This window comes from Tachypleus tridentatus, chromosome 7, assembly GCF_004210375.1.
Source record: "Tachypleus tridentatus isolate NWPU-2018 chromosome 7, ASM421037v1, whole genome shotgun sequence".
In the NCBI taxonomy this organism is placed as follows: domain Eukaryota; kingdom Metazoa; phylum Arthropoda; class Merostomata; order Xiphosura; family Limulidae; genus Tachypleus; species Tachypleus tridentatus.
In genome coordinates this window covers 153,016,209-153,043,461 of record NC_134831.1, presented here as the reverse complement: position 1 = coordinate 153,043,461, position 27,253 = coordinate 153,016,209, and the positions used below count along the sequence as shown (strand labels likewise).

General features: G+C 33.2%; 1 protein-coding gene and 1 long non-coding RNA gene across 15 annotated transcripts in view; one reads left to right on the top strand and one right to left on the bottom strand.

Annotated features, from left to right (window-relative positions):
- LOC143256934 (uncharacterized) overlaps positions 1-25,095 on the top strand; it is a 496,333-nt gene extending 471,238 nt beyond the window's left edge. The window contains exons 4-7 of one of the 8 annotated variants that reach the window (XR_013031625.1): positions 5,653-5,737; positions 8,618-8,747; positions 9,568-9,629; positions 24,872-25,083. This is a non-coding gene — a long non-coding RNA (uncharacterized LOC143256934). Of the gene's footprint in view, positions 1-705; positions 1,040-4,395; positions 4,519-5,652; positions 5,839-8,617; positions 8,748-9,567; positions 9,630-14,621; positions 14,775-24,871 lie in introns of those variants that run through there. The other 7 variants (XR_013031615.1, XR_013031617.1, XR_013031626.1 and 4 more) reach the window with 7 other exon arrangements.
- Positions 1-27,253, bottom strand: part of LOC143256931 (C-Maf-inducing protein-like) — an 80,413-nt gene that overhangs the window by 20,311 nt on the left and 32,849 nt on the right. For 6 of the 7 annotated variants that reach the window (XM_076514823.1, XM_076514825.1, XM_076514824.1 and 3 more), the window contains 7 exons: positions 26,386-26,493; positions 18,947-19,027; positions 18,086-18,189; positions 17,116-17,217; positions 15,097-15,186; positions 11,191-11,256; positions 5,284-5,310 (listed from right to left, as the gene is read on the bottom strand). In XM_076514823.1, the coding sequence (XP_076370938.1) occupies positions 5,284-5,310; positions 11,191-11,256; positions 15,097-15,186; positions 17,116-17,217; positions 18,086-18,189; positions 18,947-19,027; positions 26,386-26,493 (578 nt within the window). The remainder of the gene's footprint in view (positions 1-5,283; positions 5,311-11,190; positions 11,257-15,096; positions 15,187-17,115; positions 17,218-18,085; positions 18,190-18,946; positions 19,028-26,385; positions 26,494-27,253) is intronic. The other variant, XM_076514820.1, reaches the window with a different exon arrangement.

Sequence of the window (27,253 nt, the reverse complement as noted above, 5' to 3'; positions counted from 1 at the left end):
CATTTTTTAATGCTCATAGTTTCTAATTTCAGAAAGAATATCATAGACATAAATTATCCAATCCAACTACCGATCAGTTTGTATCCCATCCTGCAGGCTGATGTTTGATATGTTAAATAATGAACAATGCTTCCATGCTTAAATTGCTTTAGGTAGTTAAAATATCGTTTTATTCAATAATTAGGTGAAATATATATTTAGAAACAAATATACAACCGTGATATAACAAAATAAATAATCTAAAGCCCAAGCTAATTAACATTTAGGCCAGGTGGGTTAAAGCGTTGGTAAAAAAGTAGCCCAAGAGTTGGCGGTGGGTGGTGATGAGTAGCTACCTTCCCTCTAGTCTTACACTGCTAAATTAGGGACGGCTAGCGCAGATGGCCCTAGTGTAGCTTTGCGCGAAATTAAAAAAACAAACAATAAATAAAGGAATAAAAATTTAAATAATTTAAGAATTTGAAACATAATGTACTTGATAACACTAATTTCATTAAAATACATTGAGAGTAAAGTAGTTTAATTAAATTTTCAATATAACTCAGTAATACTTTGTGACGTGCAGAAAGGGATTTTTTAAGGTTACAGGGATAGCTGTGAACACGGCTCTGCAGTTATGGTAATTGCTTACCTTCGTGATTTCTTGTTTTTCAACTATTTGATTCTTACAAGAAGAACTCAAAACTTCTATGTTTTCTCATTCAGAAACAATCCAACTACAACTAAAAAGGAACTACACATATTCATAACTAACGGGATTGTGAAATGATGAAATAGAATGGTCTATAGCTATCCAAAAGAATAGTTATTTGTATATATTTGTATACACCTGTTCATCACTTTACCTATAGTGACATCTTCGACATCGACAAATGCAATTCAACTAACTGACAAAACCCTCCTACTGGAAAGTAATAGGACATTTCAAATTTCAAATTGTTCTGTTGTCATGTGTCATTCGTCGACCGCCCCAAACAGTAATCTAGTACACAGTGAGGTGTATCATCCCGAGAACTTCGTCGGAAATTCCGCGTAGATTTCCAGCAAGCACACAGTGTGTATTAACTCTGTGCATAGATGCTATTGTTAATCGTTTGCTAATGAACGGTCCATAAAGAAATGAGTGTGCTTTACGATGTGTGGAAGATTGGTTTTTAACATTTCTGTCGTTAACTGTATTATTCTGTATTAACTTATTTAAATAAATGATAAACAGAGATTGTTTAAACTCATGCTTTTTTCATTCTGTTTGTTTTTCGAATTTCACGCAAAGCTACTCGAGGGCTATTTGTGCTAGCCGTCCCTAATTTAGCAGTGTAAGACTAGAGGAAGGCAGCCAGTCATCACTACCCACCGCCAACTCGTGGGCTACTCTTTTACCAACGAATAGTGGGATTGACCGTAACATTATAACGCCCCCACGGCTGAAAGGGAAAACATGTTTGGTGCGACCGGGATTCGAACCCACGACCCTCGGATTACGAGTCGAATCTCAAAAACACCAGCAAAAGAAACTTTATAACTACAATGCATCGGAGGCATAAACAATGGCTGTAATACTCATAGTATTATGAAAACTTACAAAGCATATAATAGACCCCTGTATGAATACGAATGTCCCTTCACTTGTAACATGTTTGACATAGTCCACAATAAGATCCGCCAGTAACAACATACATCTATAAAAACACCATTTAGATTACTCAAATATACCCCCCAGGAATATATCAGCAACCTCACGAATCACTGACCACTAATAAGCGCAAACACAAATTAGTACACAAGATCTGTGATAAGTTACGCACACATAACAGTCAGACTAATACTTTTAAAGCATTACCTACATGGCATATATACAAATCACCTCTGAACTATATAAAACCACAAGTCAATACATCTTAAGACCAATGTAACAGAACAATTAAAAAGGAGAATCGTCAAAAAAGTGCAGAACCAAGTTGGAACAAAATGCAAAGATAATGTTTCCAAACAACTAGAGACTCTGAAAACGGAAACAACAAGGCTGGAAATAGTGTCTACATTATTTCCTCAAGCTACAAATCCCTATTTTGAATTCACAAAAGTTGATAACTCTACACATGGAGTCAAAATAGGGATTTGTAGCTTGAGGAAATAATGTAGCTTGGTCTGTTTATTTCTTTTTTTTAGTCTTTAGATGTAGGCAAAAAAATGTAATCTTTTCATTTTGATTCAACTTGTTTGTGTACATTTTTAACAATCTGTTACTATTTTTAAAATAAGAATTTTTATTATCTCGTGTCCGAAGTGTTTTTCGGTCAATTCATGGAGACTAAATTTTAAGCTATATACGTGCCTATGCGTTCAGTTGAATGTTACATGTTTTTCAACAATTTGCTGCTGAATTGGCTTTATTCCACTCAACCATTATTTACCAAGCTAGGTGGTTTTTTGTCTGAGATTTCGTGTACAAATGAAGCCGTTCACATTAAGACTGGTATACTATGTATTTATAGTCACGTAAATCAGCTTTTTAAATAAGTCATAGACATTTGCAGCATTTCATATAGTATACCTGTCTAGTTTTGGTGTATATTACCCAGCCGATTTTGTTGTAGGCTTGCGAAACAAAACTATGAATGAAATACAGTTCAAAAGTACGAAATCAGTAGAATATATTACCACTCACAAGAGTAGAAAAATCTACTATGATAATTGTCTACCGTGAAAAAACTCACTGGAATAGTCGCGGAAATCGACGTTGAGACAAAGTACAACATCGAACTCACGAAACAATGACGAACAGCCAACACGAGAAATGATGAATTCTCAACTTTGGCAATTTCGAATTAATGTGCTATAAGCTGCGCAAATTATTTTCCATTTGAAATAGTAAAACATCAGATTATTTCAATAGGAAATTACTTTTAAAATTATCCTGTAGGAAATTACTATATTCATTACTCTTGTCAATATTTTAGTAAAAAAAAAAAGCAAATGGATGAATTTTTAATTTTGTCTAACAATTTGATAGACCTTGAGTGCTGTTTCAAAAAAAAGTCTGCTTTTAAAGATGGCTTTTGCCCTATGTTATGCAACAAATTTCATGAAATTCTTGGATAAACCATTTTATGAACCAACACTGTGGTTATGGTTCATGATGTGGTAACAAACTTTCAGCTCTGGCACGGGTTACATAGAACACGCAACTAGCGCGTGAAGGTAGGTTTTTCTTCAGACACTCTGTATTTCCTCTTCATCAATATAAACCAGTGCAATAGATAACATTATGCCCCTCTCCCTGAAAAAGGCTATATCTGTTGTAAGAAGTCCATTAGGCTGATTTAGTATAAATTAAATACTATACAATTTTTAGCAACCAGTCAAACAGGAACTCATATGCTTGATTCTGTCTTCCCATTCTCACCTCGACTTAGTTTATGTGTCGTGCAACAACAAAAACACATCCTCCTACAACTGAATGATGGCGTCTTCATGGCTTTCTCTCTCGGCTCGAGTCGACACTTGTCATGTCTCCACACATCTTGAACAATGTACTTTTCTAAAGATAAACCCAGAAGTTATTTATCATCCAGATTCGTGTGGTTTTAAAACTTTAGCTCATGTGTGGCAAAGAGGAAGAAAAGTTTCTAACCATCTTGGGTTGTCTTTCAAACCAAAAACATTCTTTGATACCTTAAAGGTTAATACCTAAATTTCTGCAAATTATTTGTTCTTTTCGTAATTGGTTTCTTGTAGGAAGGGGTAAACTATTTGATGCCTGTCCTGTGAAAGTTGGTTTTATCGAGATACTCCCCCATACAAACACATGACAAATTCCATGGTATTGGAGTTAATGATGTCAGTCAATGCACTGAGTTTATAGATCACCACCAACCTATGATCCTGATTATGGCCAATCAATGTTTGTCAATAGTTCTAGAAATCTGGGATGCCAGCCTGGACCTTCACTACGTTATCTTTGCTGTAACTTTGCCATCCTTGCCTTCACCAACTCTCAGAGAAAAAAAAAAATCAAGAATGATATTCTAATACAGTTATTAAAAGCCCACTTTAGTTAAAGGTAATCTTCACGAGTGAGTCAAAGGGTGATACTGATATTCCTGAACACCCCAGTTGAAGAACATTTCTATCCATTTAAAACTGAACACCTACCACAAATAAAATAAAATATAGTAAGGGTAAATAGCAAAGACCCACAGGTAAGTAAGTGTCATCTCTTGGAATTCTGTTTTGACTTAATTCTGGTAAAGAGTTATATTTAGCTTAGGTAAACAGCCATTTTCAAGGTTGCAATAGCAATAACAAAGAAAAATTTAAGTATTTTTATAGCATTAATATATGTTCACACGCCAGTCTTCTGAGCAAATCTGAAACATTGTGCTTCGCCTACAGACTTACAGTGCGAGAAGCCGGATTTCGATACTCGTGGTGGATAGAGTGAAGATAACCTATTGTGTAGCTTTGTGTTTAAATTCAAACAAATCGAATTATTACCACGAGATCTTCAGGTGAGCTGATGTCAGTGGAGAACAGATTCGACGTGCTTGGGAAAGCAGATAAAAGCCTCTTCATTAGCGATAACTACATAACCATCGACATTTCACATTACAGTTCCAACTGTTCGAGAAACACACCTACCAACTCACCAAGGAAGTCATTAACGATAACAACAAAGGAACCCCAAACTTACAACACCACCTACAGCAGTCAAGGCACCACCACTTCCACCCGCAGCCATCATTGAGGGTATTCCACCAACATACTATTGATCCAATATCATGAAGGAACTCACATCAAGGGATATGCATAATATGGATCTGTATCAAATATACCCACTCCCGTGGGTATACAACTAACCTGAAACCAAGGCTCAAAATGCTTTAGAGAAATCAAAATTACTCAGTACTATTTAATAAAATTGTATTTGTTGAAACATGGTGTTTTTAATATATATTTTGAGTATTATGAAACCTGCCATGGTGTTACATTAGGGAACGTAACTTGCAGTTTGGTGGTTGTGAGATCAAACTACGTCACCAGATATATTTGCACTTTCAGCTGTGGGGGCATTGTAATGTGATGGCTAAACCCAGTATTTACTGGTAGAGTATACCAAGAAAGTTAACGTGGGAAATGTTAACTAACTGTCTTCCTTCTATTCTACCAGCTGAAATCTTTGTGAGATGGCTAGTACAGATAGCTCCCTAGTAACTTTGTGCCAAATTCAACACACAAATTAATATAGTTTTAGTCAACAAAAGGAAAAAGTTAACTACTTACTTTGTAAATTGTCTGCATTTCAGAGCACTGAAAAATAATGAAATGAAATGAGCAAATATTTGATATATGAAAAATCATATAAGTTATGATTATATAACTGGGATTACATCACTATTACATAGTGTTATGTAATATATATTACATATATGTAATGAATATGTGATTTTCTAATGAATATTAAAAAAAATAGTTCGTTATAACGTAACGTAACTTTATAAGCATTAATTTCCCTTAAATATATGTATATATATTAGTTTGTTATAACTCAAAAAGAAGCCGAAACAAAAATAAATTAAACTGAAAATGCTACATCAAATGAAAAGATCCCAGGGTACAAGCTACAATGTGGCATTATAAAATTTACCCTAGGTTTTGGAGGTGACTGCGGACGTAGAACCTACATTGCGGTGGAAATCATCGTCTACCAGTCTTAACCTCCATTCGCCAGTCTCACGTAAGAAATAAAAAAAGTAGCAATATATATAGAACTAAAAATAGAGATTAAGAGAGCGAGATGTGAGTCCTCAAGTCCACAACATCCCACATCTATATTACCCTTCAATGCCTGCAGACAACTGTCGGAAGGTGACTACTCTCCCAAGTAAAGAATTAATTAAAATAAAAAAATAATAATAAGAAAATAAGGTACTACCATTTGGGGGTAAGTAAGATGAAAACTTATCTCTCGATATTAGCATTCCAACCCCTAATATCGTAGAAAGGCACAAATTGTCAGCACAGCTAACGAAGTATACCAGCATGAAGCGTTCTATCTGGCTGTCCAAACAAATTGGTATAGCTCCAAACCATCACCCACTCATTAAATCTACTGTCACTATCATGCTATAAATAGTGTTAAGTATTTAACACTTAATAACCCAAGTTATTAAATGACCTTATTCTTAACTAAAAATAGTTTTAAGAAATTGTTATTAAAAATTTTCTAGATTTTATTTCTTTATATTTATTTAATATGTATTATATATATATACATTATACTAGATATTACAGGCAGTATTATAAACCACGTAGGTACCTCATGTAAAAAGTGGGCAGACAATGTATTTTATGTATTTCGACCATATTGAATTCAATAAAACAGTCTATCAAGCCATGTTTTTAATTTTCAATGGTGTACTTTTGAATTTAAAGTAGCTGCTATCTTGTGATGTCCGCTTAAGTAAGATTATTGTTCATCTACAAAACAGGTTGTTTTGTAATGATAATGTATTGTTTTTTGAATTTATACTTCAACTTTTCAAACTACAAAACACTTATAACTTAAGAAAATTAGTTTTCACGTTGTTGCAGATTGTAAAACATCTGTCTTACAACTTTGTATGGTAGAAGCAGTTTGTAAGAACTTAATACTGCAAAAGGCATACTTTAAAACAACCATACGCTATCTTACATTTGTGTATAATTGAGGACATAGCACGATCTTCATCACTCACAATGACATTTGGTAGATTGTAAATTATGCAGATAAACATCACTTCTCACTTCATACTCTCATCTGTTAATTGTCCAGCACCAAGGCTGTTAAGAAGCTTTAAATGTTCACTAAGTACCTTCATTACTGATACCTTACTTATTCCTGATATACAGCATTAGTGGCCTGAAAAGCAAGCAGTGTTAACACTTTTTCACTTAGGCGCTGGAAGATTACATTAATAAAATAATACTTTGGCTTTCTGGAAGTTCTAGTTTTCTTTCACAGGAAGAGATATGTCATTTAGCTAAAGCATACTTGTTACTAGAAGTATTAAAATATTTTTTTTTTTTAAATCACCACGTTTTCAGTTTCTGCACAAATACAATGCAAAATGATGTGTGTGCCAACTTTTCCTGGACTAATTTTGTGGGTCATCAAAATTTGTTATTACTTCTGTTAATATACATCTACAACAATTACCCTTTGGTTTGCTGGCATTTATAGCAAAAGCTGTTTTGATAGATAGAGAGCCACAAGATAGTTAAGAAATTATTGGTGTTTATCACCCAATATTGCTATTAATATTGGAAGGTATTTTGGAAATATTGTATTGCTGTATTTTTTGAAATTAGGTTTTTCTTTCTGATTTTTTTTCCTGATTCCATTATTTCAAATAATCTTGATATTTATGATACATTGTTTATTAACGTTAGCGTCAAATCCTGGCTAGGGACGTGCTTATTAACTGTGTTTTAGTAAGTTTTGGATTTATTTCTAAGTGTTGTTATAGTTGAATAAACTGCATTTTTGTTTTCGTTGATAAACCCTGATTGTAACATAGTGTTTGTTTTACACTATTACAGTTTTCCAGTATACATAAAACATCGCTACACTAACATCTAGGAATTACAACATTATTGTATTTATATGCTACATTTTTCATAAGTGCTGTACATCGTGATTAACTCGCTAATTCAAGATATGAAACAAATATTAAGCTTCTTTCCCTTTAATATATATAAGTAGTTACCTTAGAACTTCAGTGTCTAAAGCAGTGGTTCTTAACATTTTTCAGTGTTTGCACCCCTTTCAAATCAGTAATCATTTCTCGCACCCCCTGGAAACTTAAATATAAAAAAGCTAAAAATACAAAGTTGATGTAATCAAAAATTTTTTTAATCTTCATACATACAGCATACCTTTTTCAAGACAAAAATTCAGGGTACATAATGAAAAATTAATTTCAATGTTTCTTCTTAGAGAAATATAAAGCATACTCTTATGTAAAAATATAGATTTGCTTTAATTATTCATGGGCATCCTCGCACCCCTTGGGAATCATCTTCGCACCCCTGGTTAAGAACCCCTGGTCTAAAGGATGCCGTCACAGAAGAGGTTAGGAGAACGAGTGACGAGGTCACAGTTAAACTTTTATCACCGGATGGCGCCACACACACGATAGAGTGTGTGAGGTCGTAGTTGTCATCAGGGCACGTTGTTAAGTCGCCTTGATAGGTTCCCACAATGTATGATTATATCACATAGTATAGTGTGTTTCTAGATAGCCATGACTCATACAGTGCGTGTTTCAAGGTGAATGTATAATTAAATCATCCTGAAAAGGATGCTTAATACTAATTTATTTGCACACAAAACTTGTGCAAGGATAGAATACATTTCTAAACTGTTTACAGCTTCTTTCAGTCAGTGTTCTGTAGGACATTTACTTTCACAAATCATACATAACCAATAATCGCCCTACAGGTAAATATAATGAATGAACAACATACATATCACTGTTGTTTAAAATACAGTGCGTGTATTACTTAAAGAACTTTAAGATTGTCTATTATAACATACGTACAAATTTCTCAATGTCGTTTCTGTTATGTTCACAAGAATAACGAACTGATTTAGACGTGAGAAAGGATTGTGACAGCACTTGATCAAATGTCAAACTTTCTGCTCCAATACCTTGGATATACTGATGTCACCAACACACAGTGTATCAAGAGTAACTCATTCAAAGGTCAGTTCTAAGTTGACTAAGTATATGTGGTTTGCAAAGTATTGTTTTGCAATGTAAAAGTAGAGCAGTGTTTGACGAAAACACAGTAGTTCAAAGAAACAAAGCATGACAGTTGAAAATGTTTGATATTCAAGGTTACTTAGAGGCCTAGTCTACTGGATTGGGATGACAAAGTGTATTTGCAAAATAACTGGATAGCTAGTATAGGGGCCAAGTGATTAAAGTTCTGATAGCAATCCAGTGTTTATAACTAAAAACATCAGTTACTGTAATAATTTTATAATAACAATCCCTAATTAATATTCACTTTTACAGATTGCTAATACTATATATATACAATATATTTAATAATGAACTGTACATATATATATTATACTTTAAATACTGAAATTTAGGAAATATAATGATTTGAATCAGTGAACACAAACACAATGCTACATAGAAAGGTTTTTTGACACTTAAGACAAAGGTCACTTCTGAGTTGACAAAATCTATTTTGCAACATATAGACAAACAGGTTACCTCGACCATATTTATACAGTCTATATTTACTTTGAATTAATGTGAATCTTATGTAATTATGCCCTTTGAATATATTTCTAAATTAAATGAAACCAGTACTGTTACATATCTATTTTGAACTTAATGAAGTATTGTTATAGATAACTTATATTTATGTAGGAAACGGTCCTTCTCTCGATCAGCAGCGAAGATGTCGATTAATTATAGAGAATTATGAATTAGTATTTTCACAATTTTTATATTGATCAATAAGAAATTCTATCCAAAAATTGATCTCATTTACTTCTTTATTTTTCAGACACTGATTAAGATGAACAAACTTTTTATGGTGTAAAGAGATCGTTTATCATGGAATGAGAAGTAAGTTTTAAAACCTATATATAATTCATACACCTTAAATTACTTTCCTTTGCAAATTACTTTTAGTAATATTCTCTGTCTTTTACAATTATCTGTTAGACATCATCACAAGGAAGACAGATAATTTATTGTTAGAAAGTCTGTGAGTAGAAGAGTTAAAAATATAATGCATCTTTTACGACTTGTGGTATTTATTTTAATTCTAAAACACAACGACTCGAGAGTATTTTTGGACTAACAATAAGTATTGGATGATACAACTAAACAGTAAAGATAAAGTAAGAGTATGTGTTTATTCAAACTATCTGGACAAACCAATAAGCACATGCTCACAAAATAAAGATCTTTTTATACTTGAAATGATTTTATCTGCAGTAGAGAAAGTAAACAGTATATATCACCAGATGACTCATTTAAAATTTAAGTTACAACGTTAAAATTACCAGTAGGTAGTGCCTAACACAAATTATTGAATATCAGTCTTGACCAACTTATGAAAAAAATCACTTATTCCTATAAATAACAACATCGATTGCTAAATCAATAGTATTAGGCTTTGCATATATCAGAAAGTATCCAAATAATAAGTATATTAGAGATAAATAATGACCACTACTGATACGCATGGCTAATTACTTACATACTTTGGCTTGTGTGCCAGAAGGATCATGCGGCATAGAAGATATTAGTAAACTTGAATTTATTTAAATGTTGAAATACGTGTACCTTCATTGCAAAATTTAATTGGGTGATATATAAAGGTTATTCACGTTTAGTGAAAATTTATTTATGGCATCACAATCACTATTTTCACATTATAATATCAATGAAAGGTTTCCTCCGGGTAAATTATCATTGTTTAGAATATGAAAAAAAAATCGTAAAATTAAATTGACATCGTTATTCAGTGTATTTTAATGTTTGTTATAGTAATGAATGTCTGAAAGGTCAACCTGTTTGTTCTGATTGTAACAGATTTCGTAAATCTGTAGAATGTTACAACAGACGTAAATCAAAGAATGGTGGACGATTGAAATCTACATGTGATAAATTTTACTGTGCACGAATTGTTTATTATAAACAGATATAAACGTAATCCTGAATTTCATCCTCGTGGTAAATACATTGATGTAGGATATAAATCGCATGTCGGCACCTATAAGACAAAGGTTCTTGGCTTGCCACTGTCAGTTACTGGTTGTTTGTGTTAAACTTCACAAATGCGTATATCAAAAGTTTGTTATAAAATAAGAACATTTATGAACATTATTTCTATATAAATACGATGTGGAAGCTAAAAATACTAATCCGTGAAAGTTTAATTATTTTTTAATTCATATCAGTAGCTAATTTCAAAAATCTGGAGTTCAGTTCTGTGAGTCCCCAAGTATTATTGCTCTACTACATTTCGTATTTATATCAGAAACGATAATCATTTATGTCTCAACAAGGCGCCAACCACAAAGCCTAACGTTTACACACAAATCTGTGATCAAATGAAATTATATATAAGCTACATATTATTATATTAGATCAATTTAGATATAATAAAACAACTTACTCAGGATGAAAGGGTATAGGCTGCAGAAGCTTCGCTAAACCCAGTCTCCAATCTTCAAATGAAGCACTATAATCATAATGATAAAACACAAAAATTATTTTCTGTATTAAATTACAGGTTTGGGCAACTTTCTCAAAATGTTCAAAATATTTATCAACTTCATTTTCATTAAGTAGAGGTACCTTAATATACATTGCCATTTTGCCTTGGTCGATTGTAGTTGAGTCTAAATTCCATTTCTTCCAATCCTAATTCTTTCATGAATTCGACACGAGCTTATTCGGCTTCGAGACGCTTACTTTCTTTCCCGCTTCGATACGGGCTTTCTCTTTCTGAGCTTTGATGCAGGGTTGTTCAAGCTAGATTTATTTGAGTTTTAACTGGATTTCTAACTTATCTTTATCACATATCTCAGGTTGATTAGTGGAAACACTAGAGTATTTCCCTAATGCTTTCTCAGAAAACAAATCATCATTGACTAATATATGAACAATAGACTTTTTAGCTCATTTTTTCTCATTGAATTTTTAACTTCTAATTCTGAAATTTCGGCAATTTCAAGCAATTCAGTTTTGCTACAGCTTTCTAGTTGTTCGAGAGAGGGTGATTCAAGAAAACCTTGATAATCAGACACGATCAATTCTTGTTGGCACTGAAAAGTATAAACTGAATTAAGATTTGATTTTTAATTTAGAACTAATTTTGTCGGTGATTCAGATCTTAAATGCAAGCTCCTAGTTTATTATGTTGCGTATTATGTTTACTTCGGACAAGTCTCCGATTTATTATGTTACATATGCGAACCTGTTACTATTTGAAATAACCGAAAATTTGAATTTAGAAGTTAATTAAATGTTAATATCTATAAAATTTATGACATTTGCCAGCAAGATTAATACAAATGATGGTTTATATACAACAGTTTTATAAACTTACAGACAATGCTGAGTCTTATATCCGGTCTAGAACTGAATACTTTATCGACGATCCAGGTCCACGACGAGCAAATTAATTCTGAGTTAATATTGTCACATACTTCGCTTACGCTAGCTAGTTTGGTTTATATTTGGCCTAACACCCTTATTAGCTGACACTTCCTGGCGAAGATACTTAATATCATCATAGAAATAATAAGGTCCGAAGTAATTCACTGATGTTGAATGGTTTATAATGTTCGAAATCTATAACGTTCCTGGTCAAATTCTATAATTTTCCGATTAATAGGCGTTAATCACAATTATACCTTCCTAGGCCTATAGCACACTGACTGTTACTCCAATAATAATATATTTTCCGTCTCTTGCTAGCTGCTTTTTATACGAATGATACGAGACTGTAGAACGTTCACCAAAGTTGGAATGGCAATAATACTCTTAATCATTAGTATTACACACATACTTTGTACATTGTTGATTCTTATGTTCAAGAATCTTCTACAGATTTCAAAAACAGACGGGACTTGTGCAAAACACAGTCAAGAATATACGTCACACGCAAAAAAAGAGAGAAAAATATATAGAAAAAAAGCGTAACACTAAAATAAATGTGTAACAGTAAATCTGTTATACTAACTAATCCAAAGTTTCATTTTCCGTACATAAAAATTGTCAATGATTTTATTGTTATGTTTCAAAACATTAAAAAGACATTAGATAGAAGTTGTAGACAGTGATATGATTAGCCATGGAATCGTTCTGTAGTAACAGTAGCATACATATTCCTGTATAATACACTACCAAGATGGAGATGACACCTCAATACCTCGTGGGAGACGTTATTACATGCAGCACAAATCATATATTACCAAAGTCTATTGTCCATTTAAAAGAGAATGCCACAAGGGGAAGTGACATAATTATCTTACCCCTGACAATCCCGAAAATACTAGCGTGTCTCTGAATACTGTTGAACATTCGAGAATTTCGCCTAATGAGTATATACGTCGACGTGCCAAGAGACAGAATAAAATATTGTTTGGTCGCTATAATCAGTATACAATAAGCCTCAGAAGCTATAATTGTAATTAAGGCTCATTGATAGAAAACTACAGAATTTAACAAGGAATGTTTATAGATTTCGAACATTACAAACCAATTAACTTCAATGAATTAACTTTGGACGTCAGTATTTCTACGAGGACATTAAATATTTTGGTTGGTAAAAAGTCAAGTTATACGCGTAGTGAGGCCAGCTACACAAGCTAGTTTAAGCAAAATGTAACAATATCAACTCAGAATTAATTTACTTTTCGTGGACCTGGACCGTCGATAAAATATTCAGTTCCATATCAGATAGAAGATTCAGTATAGTTTGTAACTCTGTAAAACTCTTGTAAATAAATCAATATTTGTAATAACCATTATTATAAATTGTATTGTTGTTTGTATATTAAAATATATTTATATTAAGAAAGAAAATTGGGTATATCAATCTTGTCAGCAAATATCATAAATTTGATACATATTAATATTTAATAAATTTTAAATTAAAATTTACGGCTATTTGAAATCTTAATATACAGTGTACGTAACATAATAAATCGTATCTTCATCGGGATAAATTACAATACGTAAAAATTTAGTTTATTTTTTTCAATTATCATATGTCCAAACAGGTAAAGATTGTGTACTATAATCTATATATATATATATATGAATACATAACGACTATCTATGTTATAGGTTTGATTTTTGGAATTTCGCACAAAGTTACTCGAGGACTATCTGTGCTAGCCGTCCCTAATTTAGCAGTGTAAGACAAGAGGGAAGGCAACTAGTCATCACCACCCACCGCCAACTCTTGGGCTACTCTTTTACCAACGAATAGTGGGATTGACCGTCACATTATAACGCCCCCACGGCTGGGAGGGCGAGCATGTTTGGCGCGACTCGGGCGCGAACCCGCGACCCTCAGATTACGAGCGCACGCCTTAACGCGCTAGGCCATGCCAGGCCCCTATCTTATAGGAATAGAGGTAGTTGTTTTGTATTTTAGTAAAGTAATCAAATTGTACATAATACCACATAAGGTTACATTGCATTAATGGATACCTAGAACCTAGAAACTACAGGGGTTCATGAAAATTTACATATTTTTAATTCTAAAATTTGGGTTCGATTCTTCTGGTAGGTACATCGCAGTTAATTCACTGTATGGTCTAAAATAAATTGCATTAAATTGAATCAACAAAACTTATTTCCCTACACTAGGAATTACTCACACGAAAAGAAGGACACTTATTAGCCAATATCCCAATCAAAGCATCGATTAATTACATTTTAACCATTTGTTTCAATGTAATATGGATTGTTGAACTAAACGAGCACTATCTTAGACGTCTTTCCAGCGAACATTATAAATATATGTGATTATAAACAGGTGTTATGTTATATAATTGAAACTATTCATTACGATTTCGTTTGTTTTGTTAGAGAAACGTCAGAATGGACTATTGGCTGTGTCAACTGCTGGAAACTGAACTCCGGTTCTTAGCTTTGTTAGTCTGTAGACTTAACGCTTTCCCACTAGATTATATTCGTTACGAACTTTGCTAACGTGTTACAGTCTACTCTCTGAAAATAGTTTGCCAGGTTATGAAAAATCTAAACATTAGGTTATCAGTTATTAATATGCATTTTGTACTTATTAATGTTAACCTATACAGTCTGATTGAATAAGAAAAATAACATTTTTAATTTTCCAATAAATCTTTAATAATTAATATATCTTTTACTGAAAACCTGTTTTAACTGTGTGTAAGGTTAGCGGTTTCTTAGAATGGTTATATTAAAACAATAAACTCTCGTCTTTCGCAATAAACGTTTAAACATGGTGCATATTTTAATTATTACCCGCGTTAGCATACACTTCCAGAACTTTTTTGTATATTTTCTATAACCTACTTACATTGTTTGAAAAACTGCAAGAAAACACTGGTGTCGAGATTCCCAAGACAGTGTATCTCCTAACACGTTGCTGAAGTTTTCTGCTCGACACCTGAAAGTGATATCGAATTATTAACTGGTCGATAAACAGAAACGACTCACACAACAACTAAACCATTGTACCAATTTACTCGTCATAACACGAATAAACATACTTTTTAAAAAACTACTGCGTTTTTAAAGGAAAAATAGAACTAAATGAGATTTCGAATCTGTGATTTGCTCATTATAAAAACTTAAAAGAATTTTGATTAGAATCAATACAACACGACTGCCATCCTTTTTAATTTATAATTTTCCTAATAATTCATTATGATGGCCTTCTACGATTTGTATCAGGAGCAACTATTATTACGCTGAAAAATAGACCCTTTTTGTTTTGGAATTTCGCACAAAGCTACTCGAGGGCTATCTGTGCTAGCCGTCCCTAATTTAGCAGTGTAAGACCAGAGGGAAGGCAGCTAGTCATCACCACCCACCGCCAACTCTTGGGCTACTCTTTTACCAACGAATAGTGGGATTGACCGTCACATTATAACGCCCCCACGGCTGGGAGGACGAGCATGTTTGGCGCGACTCGGATTACGAAGTGCACGCCTTAACGCGCTAGGCCATGCCAGGCCTGAAAAATAGACCCGATAATTGTTTAAAATGCTAAATTTTTCGCTCTTTTCAATAATATTGTTGTGCTATAATATTTATCTTCCTACAATATATTTCTCTCATGAAATATAGAAACAACCAATGAATTCAAACTCTACCAAAGTATTCGGCATTTTAAACATAAAAACCTTTCGACCATAATGCGCGTGTGTAATGATGAGGCAATCGTCCAAATTTCATACGTCTTATAAGTTAAAAAGAAGATATCTAAACTGACGTCATTGCTATTGTTGTTATTATAACAATTTATTATTCATTATTTCATTTAGTGGAAGTAATTTGGTTTGTATACTTGTTTTAATTTTAAAAATACTGTTACTTATAATAGTTTTAACTTTGATCTTTCAGTTTGAACTACCACAGTGGCACTTCGTTATTGTTAGCCATCTAGTTTAATTGTTAGCTTTGTGTTTGGTGGAGTGTATTTGAGTAATGTTATTGAGAGTAGTTCAAACAAGGTTTCTAACTGCAACCGAGAATGTTTTATTAGGTAAGACGAAATAGCCCGAGTCATGTTTTGATCAGAGTTACAATTGTTAAGTTCATAGTCACCTACCGTGCTTGCTGAGAAGAATGTGTTGATACGACTTTTAACCTTTCTCTGAAATTGAGACATTTTGTGTTTCTATAAATGGTTGGAAGATCTGCTTTAGCTCTGAGACATCAGCTTAATCTTATTGAAAAACTAATACTTTAGTAAATAACTTCACGTAGCTTACGGGCGTTATAATGATACGGTCAATCCCACTATTCGTTGGTAAAAAAGTAGCCCAAGAGCTGGCGGTGGGTGGTGATGACTAGCTGCCTTCCCTCTAGTCTTACACTGCTAAATTAACGACAGCTAGCGCAGATAGCCCTCATGTAGCTTTGCGCGAACTTAAAAAACAAACTTATGTCGACATGTATACTTTAACCATTTATCCCAGACACGATTACACCATTAATGATATTTACGTGATTTGGAAATACTTGATAAAACTCGTTATAATGGAAGAAAACGTTATGAGACAAAATAATCTATATATATATATATATATATATACTTTAAAACATCAAACCTCATAGGATCTAAAGAAATTCCAATAACTGCTTGTGCGTCCAGCTACAGTTCATGATTAACTTTTATAAAGTTTGGTGAAGTGTCATAAAAAAATGACATTCGTGAATAAGTAAGAGAATGATCAGGTAAGTGTAGATATATTTTCTTTGTATAATACCGTAAAAATTGGGCAAACTTGGGTATTTTTATATATATTTTCAGTCAACTGTTGTTTAGTGAACGCACGTAACAGCTAAACCAACGTGAGAGGTCACTCACCTCTTTTTCTCTTCAAACAAAGAATACACTGCTGCAAGAGATGTCGAAACCAGGTTGCACATGAGACGGGGATGTGGACACAAACTCACTGGTCCATGAACGCTGTGGAAGAGATAGAATTAACGAATGAATGTGCATAACGTAGCGTCTGTTTAAACACTAATTTTTCACATTTAACGCCAGTTTAATAAATAGTTCTGGCTTTCAGAGTTGGCAACCAGGATTCGAATTCATGAAACACCACAAAATGTTCTCCATATTTTAAACCGTGGATGCATTATAAGAGCAACAGTAAATCCTTTAGCGTGAATATTAGGGTGCTACTTATAGACTGGCTCTTTTTCTTCTAGTCAGTAGCCCAAAGCTATGAATTTTGACAAATTGCCTCAACAGTTTTATCAAAAATACAAAACAAAACACTCTAGAATATCGTAGTTACATATATATATAAGTATAATGATAGGCCTACAGTGCTGAAGAACGGGTGATACCTATAAGAATATGTGATTCCTCCTCTAAACCATTTTACTGTCTAGTCGTGTTACAGGGAAAGTATTTACTTCTTGTATTGTACAGGTTTTGTGGTTGTTTTAAAGTGATAGAATTGTTTAGAAATAAAAATGTTATGTATTGTATTTTTCTTTATCTGACAAAGAATACATTTTAACTTTTAATTAACTACTAAATTAAAATTTGAAGTAGTAATATATTAACATATGTAATATAATAAGTCGGAGACTCGTCCGACATCAATTATCAAATGTAACATAAAAATGATATACAAGTCAACCATCCTACTAATTATCAAACAATGTACAAAGACAGTGTATATATTTAAAGATATACTGAAAATAATACATATCACACAAAAAAAAACTTTATAGTGGGCATATCAGTTCACAATCTCAAACATACGTCTAAAGTTATCAAATTTTACGAGGTATAAAAGTTGCTTTCAGAATAAAGTAACCTTCGAACAAAATCTTGAACACCTTCAACATTGTCGCTTTGAAAATATAAGGCTTGTATATAAGCTTGTACCAAACGACGTCTTTTTGGATGTTTTCCGAAATCCTAGAAAATCATAAAAGGAAATTAATATAAACAATTAAATCAAAATAAGTTAAAATGTACGTGAACGTTGCAACTCTATGTGTAATATAGAATTTTAAAATGTTACTCTAGAAAAGGGCTTCGTAAACATGATCATACAGTCTTAGAAAGTGAGCTTAATATAATAGTGCCGGGAACATCACACCTTCAGGTGCACTGGGCGAATATTGATTTTTAATCATATTCTACTTTCAACTAGGCCTTTCGAAATAAAAGCAAATATATGTATGTAGTCTTCATGGAAGGATTTTAAAGAAAACCAATTGCCATAAAACTATCGTTTTTTTGTTTTATTTTCTGTGTAGTTCTTCTCAAATTTCATGCACACTGTTAGTAAACAATGATCAACACTGTTAGTAATCAATGATCAACACTGTTAGTAATCAATGATCACTGATATTTTAATAAACTATTTCTATTATCCTTCTTTAGCATTTTTATCTGAGTTGATCTTCAAATATTCGCATTCCTCCAAAAGAAAAGAAAAACGAAAAGTCTCTTGGTTATACATAGCCTATATTGGATACGAAAATAGACTTTATCTAATAAATAATATCTCATTTAAATAATTGCAATATTATACAACACCTTTCATTTCAGTTCATTAATAACTCTCTGTTATAATGTTAATGATGTAAAATGTTTATAAGACGCTAGCAAAATACTTACTGTGGTAAAACTTGTTACCATGTTGGCTTACCATACAAACTATACATACCACTGAATGTTTAAGAATTCGTTGTACGATAGATGGCAGCACGTTCACAACGACGTGAGATCCCGGGCTTTCCTTACAGTGCTAAAAAATATTTAAATAAAATTTGCAGCATTTCAGTATATTTCATATTTATTTTATGTTCCTTGCATTATTTCATTCACGTATTATTATTAGTTAAAATCTAAAACAACAATAACACGTTGTACTTCTCGTCTGTAACATCTATGTAATTTATAAACTACTACTATGTAATTAATCCTTATTGGACTACGGAGGGTTAACTTTCTTCTTTCTATGTGTAGTATTCGTTAACCTAAAATATTAGGTTTCATTTTCATGCTCATATAAGTATATGGCTATTATGATGAAAGAAATGTAAACTTCAGGAAACAAATTTCATTTATTACCTCTTGTGGTCCTATTGTAGAGTAGAAATCTCTTTTCTTTTCGGCCCAGCATGGCCAAGCGTGTTAAGGCGTGCGACTCGTAATCTGAGGGTCGCGGGTTCGCCTTCCCGTCGCGCCAAACATGCTCGCCCTTTCAGCCGTGGGGGCGTTATAATGTTACGGTCAATCCCACTATTCGTTGGTAAAAGAGTAGCCCAAGAGTTGGCGGTGGGTGGTGATGACTAGCTGCCTTCCCTCTAGCCTTACACTGCTAAATTAGGGACGGCTAGCACAGATAGCCCTCGAGTAACTTTGTGCGAAATTAAAAAAAACAAACAAACTCTTTTTTTTTTTTTTTTTTTAATCTGAGATTTTGTTTCGCTGGGAGCCATTTCTGAGACTGCAGTTTGCTATAGTCGATAAATGGCATTTTGAGTATGGAATGTTGTAGGATTGAACAGCCATATTTGTTCCTAATTTTTAAACTCTGCTTTTACTTATAGGTTCATTTCACACGTAAAGCTTCAGAATAAAGCTTAAACCTGATAGATGGCGTATCTTCATCATTGTTTGCGTCCTAGTTTATCAGACACCTCTATCAGTCGGGTCCATCTTATATTCGTGTATCTCATTCGTATTGTTTTTTTTTTATGCGCGATGCCTATTTTGGTGGGAGAGGACTAATTTTCAGAAACTATGTATGCACAGAAGAGCATGTATAGGCTATAGCAGCTATACACAGTTAAAGATGTAGTCAAATATGTAAACTGATTTGCATCTCAAGTATGTCGTATTTTGTTGAGTATGACCATTTAGGACTAGTTATTCATCTTTTAAGTGTCAGAAAAATAAACGAAATTGCTTTTTATGCTGTACATAGATTTATTAATATCCATTAAGTTTTTGTTTGTTTCACTTACAATGCTACACAATGGGCTATCTGGGCTGTACCATACTAGGGTATCGAAACCCTATTTTTAGCAGTTTTAGCCACCAAGTTTGGTGCTGATCCATGATGGGGACCTATTTAATAAGAGATTATGAAAAATACATATTTTTATATGTATTTTACACTTTTTACAAATTTTTCTATCTGATTCCCGCCTTCTGCCAAAACATCGGGTTTCGATATCCCCAGTGGACAGAGTACAAATAGCTCATTATGTAGCTTTGTGATTAATAATAAACAACAAGAAAAACTAATTTATTATAAAGAGTGACAAACAAACACAGAAGAACGAAATGTGTATTTTTCAATTTTCTCTTCAGTTACAGATTATATATTTTAAAAAGGCTTAGTTATATGAACAATACTTGCAAATGTACGTATTTGAACGGTATTATTTTAGAAACTCAAGGTACTTTAGTGGCACTAGAGTAAAGAATGAAGTACCAAGCTCTACATATTATATACCTTGGCACTAATCGTACACATATGCTTCAAAAATCATCTATGCGCCTGTTTTTCACTTGTTTATATTTTACTGAATCCAAGAATGCCAATAGATGACGTTTCAATAATTACGGTAAAAATCAAATAAAATAAACTTCAAGACATTTTCTTCTTAACGTTTTTTCCACGGAGTAAATGTTTATATATCAATAAAAACTAAGAAGATTTACGTTGTCAAATTAATTCACTAGTTTCTTTTTATGTAGTTTTAAGACTAAATCGTAAAGAAGACGTGAGAACTATGAAGATATAATTCGAGAAACTTTTCAAATCAGTTCACTTCTAAGTATGAAACACCAGATATTAAATATTATCGAAAGTTCTACAAACTCGCTTGATTTGTATAAAAAGCGATTAGCCGAAGATACGAGATTATTATTGGACAGCTATAACCAGTAAGCTGTAGGCCTAGGAAGCTATACAGGGTGGCCCGTAAGTCCCTACCCATCCATATGTTACTATATTATATTCAATTACGCATGTATTATAAATTTGTCTCTTTTTTTCAGAGAAATAAGACCGATTTAAGCCCATTTACACCTGAAGAGCGTATTGTGACAAGTACGTAGGCACATGAGCGCAAGAATACTGGTGACACCACACAGATACACTGGATACATAGATATATGGATGGGTAGGGACTTACGGGCCACTCTGTACTTTGTATTAACATCTACTAACCGGAAACAACAAAATTTGACCAGGAACGTTTATAGATTTCGAACATTACAAACTGTTTAACTTAAGTGAATTAGTTTGGTTGTTGTTGTTTCTACCAGGACGTTAAATACCTTCTTCGATAAGGAGTGAATTTCTACCTGGTATGAGGCGAGTTAACAACGTCTTTCTTGGACACATTGTAAGAATGACAGTCAAATTTCCCTGTTCGGTCAGACAAGAATAAACCAATAGTTGGCAGTGGGTGTTGTTGTTTATCTGCCTTTGCTCAAGTCTATGTGTTCAAAATTACGGACGATTATGCGCAGATAGCCCAAGTTTTACAACCTGTCTTTCCTCCAGGTATTACTTTTGTTATTTTTTGTATTAATAAAACTATAATACCATACTATATAAAACTATAATACCATACTATATAAAACTATAATACCATACTATATAAAACTATAACACCATACTATATAAAACTATAATCAATTCACCTCTTTCAGTTATTAGTCAAATTTAAGAAAGCTTTATACATTATAGCCTCCACACGGTAACGATAAAAATGTGAATATTATTTTATGTGTGTTTTATTAATTTTATGAAAATACAAAGTTCGGAGACGATTTGAATGGGGAATATAATAAATTTTATTACAAGTTAACAAACGAGCAATGTTCCGACAAGTGTTTTTCATCACTTTCTGGTTGAAAGTATTCGGCAATCACGATTAGTTGAAGAAAGTAGAACAACATATTTAGTCTATCTGATTTTTAAAACAGAATATACCATATTTATTTGTTTGCTTATTTTGGAACAAAGCCACGTTTCACTATATGCTATGTCCCCCGCGGGATTGAACCTTGGATTTTATCGTCCTATCGGAGGACTGCCATCTTTAGCTTGCTTGTTTATGATAAGATAAAGTAAAATATACCATATTTAGTTTGTTTGATTGTGATAAAAAATGAATAAACATTTTCTGTCACGAATATTAACTAAAATTTCTAGAACAGTTCTTCAAAATTACCACAATCTGTTTGTCTTGACATTGGATTTTCTATGTACGACAAAAAAGAAAAGAGTATAGCATTCAGTTTATATGCTTGCTATGGTATAACATTCAGTTTATATGCTTACTATGGTATAGCATTCAGTTTATATGCTTGCTGTGGTATAGCATTCAGGTTATATGCTTGCTATGGTATAGCATTCAGTTTATATGCTTGCTATGGTATATTAAATAACTTTAGTTAATTCCATTATTTTCTCTCTTTTTATTCGCAAATTGTCAATTTTTTATTAACTTTTATTGGACATAATATTTCGCTATCTGTACCTCATCTGGTTCGCGTTTAACTGTAACAAATTAATGACTGTAAGTGTACGTTTAGAGTAAGTTAAGTGTCTAATTAAATTTATAATTTTCCAATCGAATTTCTTGAAGAGACAACTACTACAAATATGTTTTCAGTTCAGTTCACTTCCAAAATAAAACTTTTTATTACAAGTACTACTTCTTATTAGTGTAATAAAATCGCCCCCCGCTAGTACAGCGGTATGTCTCCCGATTTACAACGCTAAAATCAGAGGTTCGATTCCCCTCGGAGGGCTGAGCAGATAGCCCGATGAGGGCCCGGCATGGCCTAGCGCGTTAAGGCGTGCGCTTCGTAATCTGAGGGTCGCGGGTTCGCGCCCGAGCCGCGCCAAACATGCTCGCCCTCCCAGCCGTGGGGGCGTTATAATGTGACGGTCAATCCCACTATTCGTTGGTAAAAGAGTAGCCCAAGAGTTGGCGGTGGGTGGTGATGACTAGCTGCCTTCCCTCTAGTGTTACACTGCTAAATTAGGGACGGCTAGCACAGATAGCCCTCGAGTAGCTTTGTGCGAAATTCCAAAAAACAAACAAACAAACAAGTAATAAAATCTGTTCTTGTTTAAGGTGTTACGTATTATAATTTATTTATGGCGACTCTCCAGTTTATTACGTTACGTATGTTAACCTGTTACTATTTCAAATAACCGGAAATTTTAATTTTAATTTCGAAATAGGTTAAATGTTAGTATCTACTAAATTTATTGTAGTTGTCAATTTTCTTTCTTCAACACAATATATTTTACTATGAAAACAACAAATTTATAATAACGGTTATTACTAATAATTATTACAAATGATTGTTTATATAGAAGGGTTTTATAAACTTACAGACTATACTGAGTCTTCTGTTTGCTCTAGAACTGAGTATTTTATCTACGTTCACGGTCGCGGGTTCGAATCTCCGTCGCACTAAACCTTTCAGCCGTGGGGGCGTTATGATGTTACGGACAATCCCACTATTCGTTGGAAAAGGAATAATCCAAGAGTTGGCGGTGGGTGGTAATGACTAGCTGCCTTCCCTCTAGTCTTACACTGCTAAACTAGAGACGGCTAGTGCAGATAGACCTCGTGTGGCTTTGCGCGAAATTCAAAAACAAACAAACAAACTACGTTCACGGATAGGAAGTTAATTCTTTAATGATAAACCTGTATACTTCTTTTGACGGCTGGCTAAGATTGAAGCACCGGTAAGTTTTGCCTGCGACAATATTTAATGTCCTCGTGGAAACAATAACACCCGAAGTAATTCACTCAAGTTGAACAGCTCCTAATGTTCGAAATGTGCAAAAGTTCCTGATTCAGTTCTGTAGTTTTCCTATTAATAGGAATTTATCACAATCATAGCTTCCTAGGCCCGAAAGCACACTGACTAGCTAGAATAACAATATTCCTCTTCTGTCTCTCGGCTACTAAGCTGCTTTTATATCCATCACGCGAGTTTCTCGAACTTTCAACATTGTTCTTAAAGAGGTTAGTGTTCGTGAAACAACTACTCTTGGCTTTTACTCTGACGAATTTTCTACAAAGTTTGAGAACAGGCGGGACTTGAGCAATACATAACCAACAACATACGTCACAGGCAAAAAAAGAAAACTATAATGAAACAAGTGTAGATACTAAAATAAACGTGTAATAGTAAATCCGTTACAAAGGTTACTGACGAAGGGTTCAATTCTATGAAACATTTATAACATAGTGACAGTGTACACATCATTATTTGAGTAACAATAGAAGTAAACTGCTAGTGTTGGCTTCGCTCTGCTTATATTTTTCTTGTTGTTTGTGAAGGAATATTGGGTATTTAGTGATAGTAACGGTAAATATGCATTTATCTTTTTCGCAGTAAATATAAGAATTATATTGTTAAAATTATGTTATTTGGTGTGGAACGCGTATATTTTTTTATTAATTAGTTAATTATAGATTTATTTTTATATCAATGACATAAATTTTCATCTGCTGTTATGTTACGGTGAGTTAAATTATCGTATTTAAGTCAATTGACGAGATATTTTTAATCGTATTTACCCTTTTCAATTTGTCAGGATGTCAGTTCAACCAGCAAATAAACAAAATCGTTTAACTGAAAGGAGCAACAGCAGAGATTTTCAAGAATCGTGGACTGAAAGATTTGGCGTAATCAAAAAGGTTGATAAAGCATTATTCATCTTATGTTCTGAAACAGTGTGCAGGACTTCCTCTGTAAAGCGATATTATGAAACCGTTCATAAATGGCTTTGTGGTAAGAGTGAGCAAAAACAAAAAGAACACATTTCTCGAGATGTCAGCAACAACAACATGCAGTCAAATGATATAAAATTTGTGTCCTCTTTGGTGCAACAGCAAAAGTCTCACTAAGAGTAAAATATGCTTACTTTACTTTCCTTGTTTTTTATTTTTTTTAATGTTACATAATATGAACCAAAGCTTATCATTTCACAAAATGGTTTCTCTTTATAGTAAAACAATAAATAAACATAATTAAACAAGAGGACTCATTTTTCTTCCCTAAAAAAAGTCCATTATTATTGTTACTAATTCATTAACTTTATTTCTTGTGAATTGCTATAGTTATTAATAACATGTAACTCCTAAAGTTGCTTCATTTAAAATAATTCAGAATGTTAATAAATGATAATCTGCTGTTAAAAATTACCTTGGGCACGCCATCCCTGGACTAGAGGAAAGACAGCTAGTAAACAACGTCCATCGCAATCTGTTGGTTAATTTAATATTGGGATTTATTTCCTTCTTATAATGCATCTACATTTCTAAGTGAGGATCGCGATTTTATGGCAACGAGACGCTAAACATGAACTTCAAATTCACTCTTTGATACTCTAACCACGAGGCCTAGTACAAAGATGTCTGTGTGTATGATATTATATAATAATAAGACCAATAATAAGTTATAATAGTTTATTCTTTGCTTGGTGCGTTACACTACGTCCAGTGAAGAACGATGTCACGTACATATTGTTCTTAATAAAACTTTTTAAACTGAAGAGTATACAGTTATTTTTAATCTGTTGAAACTTAAGTTATTTCCACTTTCGAGTTTCTAGTAATTTTCCCTTACAATGGAATAACATGGCTATACTGAGAGTAAACCCAATTAGTTTTTGCATTCTTGGCTCATATGTGTTTGTATAGAACACCAAATCTTTTAGGTTTTATATAAGGTTGAAATAATACATTCAGATACCAACATTATACGTATTAAGAACTTATGAGTGAAGACAAGGAAGTGTATGTTATATCCAGTGCCTCAGAGTCCTCATCAGGCTGGCTGGTATACAACATAAGTAGTAGTGGTATATGCTATTCGTATCATCAATTTTCGTGATATAAGATCAAATCATCATCGCTTTGCTGTATAAAGTTGTAATTTTTCTCACTTTAAACGTTAGCCCTCTTAATTTTACTTTGCTTTATTGTACATTTCGCTTTAAATAGCAAGTTGCTTTTACTACGTAGCATAAGATAAAAAAAGAAACAGTTTTATTTTTCATAATGCAAAGGATAAATGTGGCCTCTGTTTCATTAAGTTTTTACTTACCCAACACAGAAACTCGCAGATTTCATCAGAAGGACTTGCATTTTCTAATAAAGGCGCCATGATGCTGATCACAGTTTCTCTAGAAAAACGTGGAAGCTGTTTTTGGTTCTAAAAAAATCGGAATAGTAAGTTGCAATGATTCTTCATAGTACTTGCTAAAATACTAAGGTTTGTAACAACACACAAAGATTTTTAAAAATATTTCAATACAGGGGGCTTACGTTTTGTAATATTTGTAGCATTAAAACTACCGACAGGATAGATATTTAATGGTATTTTTATGGACATTGTCCTAGACTATTTATGAGCCAAACTGTTTTACAGATTCATGAATTTGTTGGTTACAGAACCCGTAGTAACATATAAGCTATCAGTACTTCATTTAATACTGTTATTTACTGTGGGGGTTTCTCATGCAAAACTGCAGTTACTGTAAACGAACAAATTCATGGACCCGTCGTAACGTATGAGCTGTCAAATACTTCATTTAATATCACTAATTATTACTGGCGTTTCTCATGTATGATGACATAAGTGATTAGTAATTTCTCATTTTTGGCCAATTATACTCTAATTGTTGTGACAGATAAAAAATATAAAATTATTCAATGTATAGACACAAATGCTAAAGCCCCCGCTAGTACAGCGGTATGTCTACGGATTTACAACGCTAAAATCAGGGGTTCGATGCCCCTCGGTAGGCTCAGCAGATATCCCAATGTGGCTTTACTAGAAGAAAACACAAATGCTAAAAAGTCATTCATTTAAGAATTAACTTTTTTAGAAAAAACTAGAGGTCCTTATAGTTCCAACTATCCAGTAGCCGATTGCAGCGTCGTGGTCAGCATTCTCAGATGATGAATCCAAG